The sequence below is a fragment of the Sander vitreus genome, chromosome 11 (genome assembly GCF_031162955.1).
Source record: "Sander vitreus isolate 19-12246 chromosome 11, sanVit1, whole genome shotgun sequence".
In the NCBI taxonomy this organism is placed as follows: Eukaryota; Metazoa; Chordata; class Actinopteri; order Perciformes; family Percidae; genus Sander; species Sander vitreus.
The window spans coordinates 30,256,135-30,266,134 of NC_135865.1; the positions used below are offsets into that span (position 1 = coordinate 30,256,135).

Consider the following 10,000-nt stretch of genomic DNA (forward strand, 5'->3'; position numbering starts at 1 on the left):
GACAGACAGACAGACACAGACACACACACACAGAGAGAGATATACACACACACACACAGACAGAGACACACACACAGACAGAGATACACACACACACAGAGAGAGATACACACACACACACACACAGACAGACAGAGATATACACACACACACACACACACACACACACAGACACACACACACACACACACACACACACACACACACAGACAGACAGACAGACACACACACACACACACACACACACACACACACACACACACACACACACACACACACACACACACACACACACACACACACACACACACACACACACAGAGATATACACACACACACACACACACAGACAGACAGAGATATATACACACACACACACACACACACACACACACACACACACGTTAGCTTCATGCAGTGTTGGAATGTAACTGTTTGTGTTTTCAGATTCTCGAATAATTAATTGTTGTCGTAGCGCAATAGTTAAATCCAGGAGGTCGCCACGATTAATGTTAGGAGAGTTCACACTTTTAATACTTTAGTACATTTTCCTGATAATACTTAGACTTTTACTGAAGTAACATTTCCATTGCAGTACTTTTACTGTAAGAGAGTATTTTTACGATGTAGTATTAGTAGCCTACTTTGACTTAGCTAAGTAAAGGATCTGAATACTTGCTGGTGTCAGGTTCTGCAAACAGGAGTGTAAACATTAGCATCTGTGCTAACATGCTAACCGTATACTACAAGCTAACAAACACACAATGACATCACAACCACAGTAGTATTAATGTTATATTACCTATATATATATATATATATATATATATATATATATATATATATAACCAATCTGTTACAACATGACGACATATTAGTACCACACTAAGGTAAGGCTAGCCGCAGTATTCTCCAGGTGCACCAAACTTCATTCACAATACTGTCGAAAATAAGATTATCAGAGTGTAACAAACAGTCAACATGATCGCTGTAACTCTAACGTTTCCTCGCACGTTTTAGAGGAATAATCTTTATTTCGGCACAGAAACTAACATCTTAACTTCTCTCTGTTTGTGTTAAATTAACATGAGTTTCGGAACTAGGTCGCCAGTTTTAAAAATTGCGTAATACCCGTCTACGAGGAAGATTCTGGAGAGCTACAAAAACAACTTATATAATGTGTTATTTTACCGCTGTTAATGCTACTGGGTGTATGAACATAATGCCGAACTTAAGGTACATTTATACCTCTTTATTACACGTTTAATCTATGTTGAAATACATGAGCGACACTGCCGAGGAGCAAAGGAACCACTAAATCAGCGGATTATTGGATGGAGTTTGGTGCAGGTGGACAACAGGCGCTCGCACGACTCTTAGCTTAGCGTGCTAACGTTATAAGTTGTCCCGTTGGCTTAAGGCTGAAGGTGTCACGTTCACTCACGTTTATACTCGGCCATGAGTCTCTTCAGCGCGGTGCCGGCCATCGCGGTGCTTTAACGGAAAACAGAAAATAAAATTCAGCTCCGAGTTGTAACGTTACTCATGGATGTGTTACTTTTCTTTAACCTGTCGTCACCACAGCTGATCCATCCAGCATTTCCTGTTGTTTGTGTGTGAGTGTGAGCTCACAGCGCCCCCTGCTGACCAACTGCAGCAACAATTGCAGCAGAAACGGGGGCTGCAATGTAACCCTATGAGTTAGCGTCCATTATGAGTTACTGTTTTTGCCTCTAGCAATGCGAGCCTCCATCATTCATCATCACATTTCTGCCAGGTGAAGAAGGCCCAGCAAAGACTTCCTTAGAAAGCTTAAACAGTCCCACTGCAGCTGCTGGTGGACCTGTATGGTGCCACCATAGAGGTTATAACTGTAATGGAAAATGAACTAATGCATTTACCCAATGAAACTAATGTGCAGATATAACTTTTGAATTTGTGTCTGTGTGTATGTGCTTGTACTCTGAATGAACTTGCGACGTGGCAGTGGCTGTACTTTAGGTGAACTTGTGCTAAACGTGGCAGTTCAGTGATAGGATAAGTAATAGGGAAAGTCCTGTTGAGTATAAACGGTGACTTATGACACGGATTAGTTCAATCTGCCAACAAGACATATTATTGACCTTTGCATATGGCCTGATGGGCCTCAGATGTATGAAAAGTATATTTTTCAACATGTGATATATGCTGTTGACAATGATATATACACTGGGTTTGTATACTGAATGTGTTTTGGTGATTGGGAAGGACTGTATGTTTTGGCTGGTCTTTAAAAGGTTGTAGCCACCAGGGGGCATCGATCAGAATGCAGACCATAGATATACTATATACTGACTTGATTAGATTAGAGTCAACTTTATTGTCATTGTGCAGAGTACAAGTACAAAGACAACAAAAATGCAGTTTGCGTCCAAGTAGAAGTGCAGCAGAAAAGTGTAGACAGGTGGTGCACAGGCAGGAGACGAAATATATTGCAGTGTTATAAGAGCAGAATGAATATGTGTGTGTAACATGAGACGTTGTGATGGGGGGTAGGTCAGTCCGTTTCTGGGGCCAATCAGTCAGTGGTCCCCATTTGTTCCAGTAAAGTCACTGTGTCCTCTAACCATTTGTTTTAGCCAAATGGAACCATATGTATATAACAAAGACAATGGAGTCAATTAGATACTACAGTGGCAAAGGTAATGTCAGCAAAACATGAACTTGTCCCATTGTCTTGACAAAGATTTGGTGTGCAATGACACCTGAGACTTCTCCTTCATGATATCTTAATGACATCAAAATGGTACCACTTCAGAGAATGTATTCAGTATATACCTATTAGTCGTATATACCTATTATTCGTATATACCTATTTTAATGTAACTGTTTCTGTACAATGTTTTTTAAGTGAAAGCCTGTTGATGTTAATTCATTAAACTGCTTTCTTGTTTAATTCCTGAGTGTGAGTGTTGAGCTTGGTCATCGTGTTACAAAACAAGCCTTAACAAAGATTTTTACATCACATGATAATGTGTTAGGAAGGTAATTTGGTGTGCGATGGCACTTTTTTAGACATAGTGTCATGAGAGCCAGTTTTGTGAAATATCCTGTCACACATCTATCTGACCAAGTGCTAGAACTGGTCTCTAACCTTGCACATCTACTTATAATAATCATGTCAACATGTCATTATGAATACAAAAAAGAGGTGGGTTTTCTGTTTATGTCAAGTTGTCATGACAAAGAAATCCTCTGGTAATGTCACTTTGATTAATGTCAAGTTGTCATAATCAAGACAACCCAAACAATGTCAACTTGTCATGACAAAAATGGAATGACACTTAATGACAGAAGTCATGAACGTTTATGACACGTTCATGACAGTGTCATGTCACGATTATGTCGATACCTTCAAGTAAAGTGTTACCGCACGGGGTAGTACAGAAGCTGCACTAAGGAAGATCAGCGGCATCTACAGCGGGTCCTCACTACCACCATCTGCAGGACATCTACACTGGCCGACTGAAAAAGAAAGCCAGCTGTATAATAAAGGACCCATCCCACTCTGGACAATGCCAGCTCTCACCCCTCCCTTCCGAGAGAAGGTACAAAGCTATAAAATGTAAAACAAATGAGCTGAAAAAACAGCTTCTATCCCCAGAGCTGTAGGCACTGCCTGTTTTGTACAATCTGTTTCATGCTGCTGACTTACATTAACCACTGTTTTAAAGGTTTTTAAACATGTGCTTTACTATTTAAGATATGATGTAGATATTTTGCATGTATTCATATTGTTCTAGTTGCCTTTGTCTGTGTTCTGTTTACTTAACTCTGTTCTATTTATTCAGTTCTTTTATGCCAGCGATGAAGATCTGCTGAACATATTTTCATTGTACGTAAGAGTTAAGTTACCTTTCAGTAACTGCAAGCAGTCATATTCATTGTTAACAGTTGAAAATGTTCATTAGAAGTTTAGAAATATAAAAAAAATGAGCCCACAGTGCATTAAAAAGTGTTACTGCATACGGTAGTGTAAACAAATACTGCAACTTCTTAGAAACTAAATCTTTGATGTTCATGAAAAAAAACACAAAATCCTGAGGTGACTGTAGATTTAGTGTGCAACATTTCAGAACGTTATCTTTAAAAAATTAATGTTATCTGAGAAGGGTAACGTTCTTAAATTGACAGTTATCTCAGGACTCTTTACACATAGAGTAGGTCCAGATTACACTATAATGTATAAAGACCAATCAATTTCCCAAGAGCAAGCATTTGGTGCGACAGTGGGGAGGATTGTGTCCTCATCTACGCTACTGCAGTCAATGCAAAACAGAGCATCTTTAACCATCAGTTTGTCACTATCTGATCTTTGTGAAAAAAACATTACAGGCATCTCTATGTTGTCTATACACAGTACACAAATTCAGCATTTTCATGCAGTCCTGCCCCTTGTCTACTAAATGTTGTGAGGCCATTTGTGTCATCACTCAGATAATAGCTCCCTCAGATCAGCACCTGCCAACAGTGTCAAAGGCTCTGAGTTCCAGCCGTGTTGCAAGATGATCGTACATATATCTAGTCAGGCATTAAGCTGTGTGTATCTCATACGTTCTTTAAAAAGTCAAAGTAAACTTTATTATCCCGTAGGACATTCATGTGGTCTTACACTTTAAAATAAACAATATCTTATTATTTAATCTATTCATCAATGAGTTTATTTGTATTTTGTATTTTTTTATTCTTTTAATATAATGAAATACTCACAAGAATATAATAATTTGACACTAATCAATAAGTCAGGATCAGACACTGTCTTTGTGACAATATGTCTTTTATTTTTGAATGCTTAGTTGATTATATAGTAAAGGAAATCAGATGAATAAAGAACACAACACATCAGTTTTAAGAATAAAAAGTAACCAGTTCATTAAACCAGTGGACTATATGAATTATTAATAGTTATTATGACGTGTTATTAGTATAATAAAGGAGCCATCCCACCCTGGACACTGCCTGTTTTCACCCCTCCCCTCCAAGAGTGGGTACAGAGCGATAAAATGTAAAACAAATCAGCTGAAAAACAGCTTCTTTCGAAGACCTGTAGACAGTGGATTAGTCCCCCTCAAAAAATATGAAAGAACCCACTCCCCAAAAGAGGTAAAAATAACCGTTGAGGGGGCTCAAAACATGTACGTAAAAAATAGACCTGTATGTAATTAAAGAAACACAACAGGAAGTGAAAAAATAAAGACAGATTTAATGTAGATTTAAACTTTGGAGCTTCTGGCTTTAACAAGGTCTCATTCTCTAACAGATTAGCTGTTGAGATGGACATGATTCCTAAAAAACACACATCCTGAAACACGTGTGATGTTTTGAATATGAAGAAAGTTTTGATCAATAAAGGAGAATAATCATTTCCTTTCCATTAATAAAGACATTTGCACCATACATCAAAGTTCACCTGAATGCAGGAAATGAAGAGTTTGACAGACAATATTTTATAAGGGACGACCCCCCCAGACCCCCCCCAGGTATAATGTCCCCCCCCCCATCAATGTTGAAACCAAACCTACACCCTTGACTGAGAGTCAGAAACATCATCAGATCCAGAGGTTCAGCAGCTGGATCTATAAAACAACATGTCTGCCCTCTGCTGGACACCCTGTGCTAACACATCACCGTCTGTCTGTTGGCTTTTAAACACTGTTGGGGAGTAACTAAGTTACATGTAACGGAGTTAATAAAGGTAAATATAATCTGTTACAGTTACTGGGGAAAATAATGTTTCATTAAATTACAGTTAACTGTGAAAATGTTCATGATTACATTGGGAGTTAAATGTGAATATGTTCTGTAAGAGGCTAGGCCATATGTTGAATAATATTAATGTAGTTCCTTTGCATGTTTTTCATGTGCACAATGTCTTCTTTTGCCATTTCCAGCCACAGCCGTTCAGTGAAGTTAGATGCTATTAATCTGATGCTTTTGATTGGTTTTCACCCTTTTGACAGTTAAATCACCTCTCAAGCTGTCTGAGAGTTGCCACTATATGTAGGGTGGGGGGGGTTTGATCATGCACAACAAAACAAAACGTGCAAGAATTAGATCCCTCTCCTAAAACCATGGAATAAGTGCCATGTGCATGCCAAAACACTTATTTATTATCCTCAATATCCAACGGAAAATAATCTCAAAATGAAATAGCACAACGTAGTGTAAAAATAAAACACAGCGCTTTCAAGCCAGAGAGTGGAGTTGACTTTGTGACGAAAACAAAATACTTTTACCCAGGAAACGCTGTTCGTTCCTCGGGAGTGTTTTATTACAAATTTGTTCTTTTTCCTAAACTTAACGAGTTGATTTTGTTCCTAAAATTAACTGTATGTAGGGTGCATTTGTGAAAAAAACAGTGTGTGTGTGTGGGGGTGGGGGGATGTTGTTGATCATGCACAACAAAACAGATGATATGATAAGATACAGTTATCTCAGGACTCTTTACACATAGAGTACACCAAGAGCAAGCATTTGGTGCGACAGTGGGGAGGATTGTGTCCTCATCTACGCTACTGCAGTCAATGCAAAACAGAGCATCTTTAACCATCAGTTTGTCACTAATTGATCTTTGTGAAAAAAACATTACAGGCATCTCTATGTTGTCTAAACACAGTACATAAATTCAGCATTTTCATGCAGTCCTGCCCCTTGTCTACTAAATGATAGGAGGCCATTTGTGTCATCACCCAGATAATAGCTCCCTCAGATCAGCACCTGCCAACGGTGTCAAAGGCTCTGAGTTCGAGCCGCTAGTGTTGCAAGATGATTGTACAAATATCTAATCAGGCATTAAGCTGTGGACAACTGCCCTGCATGTTTTAAATGTGTAAATTACTGTTACAGTAAAAATCCTGTATTGAAAATTTTACTTTAGTAAAAGCCTGTAAGCGTCATCATGAAAATCTACTTAAAGTATTAAAAGTAAAGAAGAATCCTATTGTAGAAAGTGTAAAGGATCCAACCAGTTGTGTTTTCAAAGGTCTGATCATCTCAGCTGACTTGTAGCCGTTAAATTGTTGGCTAGTTTACTTTAGAATAGTAACATCAGAGTTGTAACAGATGAATGTAGTGGAGTAACATTTAAAGTAACTAGTAACTAAAGCTGTAACAGATGAATGTAGTGGAGTAACTAAAGTAACTAGTAACTACAGCTGGAACAGATGAATGTAGTGGAGTAACTAAAGTAACTAGTAACTAAAGCTGTAACAGATGAATGTAGCGGAGTAACTAAAGTAACTAGTAACTAAAGTCCTGCACATTGTCTATGTGATGTCATGAAGCCAGCTGTCTCATCACCTGGCCAATACCTCACTGAGATCAGCTCTTGTCTTTAGACCCAAAGGTTGTGAGTTTAAGTCCCCCAGAATACATATTAATGATTTGTTCCTTTTAGAAAACAACAACAGGACCAGACACGGTTTTTGTGACAATATGTCTTTTATTTTTGAATGCTTAGTTGATTATATAATAAAGGAAATCAGATGAATAAAGAACACAACACATCAGTTTTAAGAATAAAAAGTAACCAGTTCATTAAACCAGTGGACTATATGAATTATTAATAGTTATTATGACGTGTTATTACAGTTTCATTCTCCTCTTGTATCACAGAACGGTCTGACAAAATATACACTTTTATTTTCTATCTGGACATTTTGGATAAAAAGATCATCACCACTCATGTCTGGTAGGTTTACCTTTGGACAGAGTCAGGCTAGCTGTTTCCAGTCTTTATGCTAAGCTAAGCTAATGTCTGCTCGAGGGAACTTCATATTTAGTGTTCACACATGAGAGTTGTATTGATCAGAACAATAACTCTCAGAGAGAAATATAATTAGTATGTTAATATTTTAGCTGTTTATAACAGATAATATTCAGTAAACTAAAATGGAAAAGATGTGCCAGTATTCAAATGTTTTCTGTATTTCATTTTGTGTTATTTACTGTAGATTAAAAGTCCAATTACTGATTTGTTTTTGTCCAGCTCAGTGAGCCAGTTTCTGTCTAATTTTAAACCCAAATGTGAACTGTTCCCTAACTCTTCAGAGAATAAACAAGTGAAAGTGAGTCATCTGTCAGCAGAGAGCTGTTTCTGTCTGCGGAACAAACTGAAAGTGAATCAATGATAGAGATTATAGATGGGCTGTAGAGGCATCATGATGGCATGTTAGAGTTACACGCTTTTCTTGGAGCACACGAAAGCAGCCTGGTTGGTACAAGCCCAGTCGTTCCAGTTTGCTGTAGAGAGAGCTTACAACCAATGTAACTGATTACTTTAACTTGTATATTTAAAAGTGCAACATACGACAAGATGTTTTAAATTTTTATTTTACCTCCACCCCAGTTGATTGTAAGACAGTTCTCCTCCTCTACAACAGTTGTTAGGCTCCCCCGCATTCCAGCTTTTGTAGTTGAATTTGGATCCATCAGTCCACAGCCACGTACCCTCCTGGAGGAGAAAGATTGGTTTAAAGTCAAAGTGAAATCAAGAGTTCTTGTTGTTGTAATACTCATTGCGTCCAAAAGACTTCTTATTTTCTACAATAACTCATGAGACTCAACGCATTCTCAGGAACGGGTTTGTAAGATGAAAACGTATGCACCGCCTGCCGATCACATGACAGTTAAATTTAGCTGAGAAAAGGTGACAGTGAGCCGGGTACTGTGCGTCATGCAGCGACGACAGTTATGTTTAGACACCAAAACGACTAGTTAAGATTGGAAAAAAAAACGTGGTTGGATTAAAACACTGCAGGACATGAACACCTGTTTCCTGGGTGAAAGTCTTTTGTTTTCTTCTTAACTTCTTCAGGACATGAACTCTGCTACCCGGCTTGAAAGTCCTGGGTTTTAGGAGCCAAACATCCCCTCCCCTAGAGCTCATCTTTAATATTCTACTGAAAATTAGGCGACCGTTAAAACATGTTTTCACGCTCTCATACAGCAGCAGTTAATGTGCTGCTGACAGTAATAAATATGTGAAATACATATAGATTACAGTGATTTACTTTTCACAGCTATATGTACGAGTGGTTCATAAGAACATGCTGAGAGACGAGCGACATCACTTCCTGTGTGATGATAAAAGTCTTACCTTCACTGCGTCAAAGCCTCCGATCCAGGACGTTCTCTGTGTACCGGTCACTTGCTTAATGAAGTCTTTGAGGAATGCATGTTCCTGAGCTGATTGGATGGAAGCCAGATTCCCACCAGCGATCTGGCAGAAGGTCTAATGGAGACAATATCATCAGTTTAAAATGTCAAGAAAAATAAAACATAATCACATTATTAACAGTTTTACAGTCACAGGGCACATTTTAATACTTTTAATCAATGGTGTGAAAAAAGTATTCAGATCCTTTACTGCAGTAAAAGTGTTAATACCACACTGTAAAAATACTCTGTTACAGTAAAAGTCCTGCATTAAAAATGTTACTTAAGGAAAAGTATGTAATTATCATCGGTATTAATGGGTGTTTAAAGTATTAAAGTACATTGGTATTTAGTATACATGTGTTATGATAGATGGAACTGCTGTACCTCTGCATCACTCCAGGTCTTTGTCTGGATGTAGAAAGCAAAACAGCGAGAGCCGAACTGAGTCCAACCAGGAGGACAGGAAGCTGCACCCTGTATGAACAAACACGTCAAAAACATTCAGACTAGTCTATATCGGTCAACTGTTCATTTACGGCATAGTTCCTCCGCAGCGCTGCGGAGCTAGAGCTGGCAATACAAGACTACAATCAGAGCAACCCAACAAGTCAGAGTACTGTTTCTGACCTGGGCAGCAGGTTTTTATTTCTTCACAACACTATGATCACAAAAATTGTCAATTTATTATAAGTTATACAAGACTTTAACAGCCAATTACATTTCGGTTGGAGAGACTGGACTGATTTTCTACTGTTTAGTGTTAATCCCCATATAACTCAGGCAGTTAAGAGCTACATTTAGC

The 10,000-nt window shown here is 38.3% G+C and overlaps 3 protein-coding genes across 5 annotated transcripts in view; all 3 read right to left on the minus strand.

Moving 5' to 3' along the window:
• Positions 1-1,607, minus strand: part of LOC144525676 (ubiquitin-conjugating enzyme E2 G2-like) — a 7,319-nt gene extending 5,712 nt beyond the window's left edge. The window contains exon 1 of the mRNA XM_078262709.1: positions 1,445-1,607. Within this exon, the coding sequence (XP_078118835.1) occupies positions 1,445-1,487 (43 nt within the window). The 5' untranslated portion in view covers positions 1,488-1,607. The remainder of the gene's footprint in view (positions 1-1,444) is intronic.
• The window catches only part of LOC144525685 (galactose-specific lectin nattectin-like), a 21,470-nt gene that overhangs the window by 9,828 nt on the left and 1,642 nt on the right, over positions 1-10,000 (minus strand). The window lies entirely within an intron of this gene.
• LOC144525680 (galactose-specific lectin nattectin-like) overlaps positions 7,461-10,000 on the minus strand; it is a 50,289-nt gene continuing 47,749 nt past the window's right edge. For 2 of the 3 annotated variants that reach the window (XM_078262720.1, XM_078262721.1), the window contains exon 7: positions 7,461-8,292. In XM_078262720.1, the coding sequence (XP_078118846.1) occupies positions 8,216-8,292 (77 nt within the window). In that variant the 3' untranslated portion in view covers positions 7,461-8,215. The remainder of the gene's footprint in view (positions 8,293-10,000) is intronic. The other variant, XM_078262723.1, reaches the window with a different exon arrangement.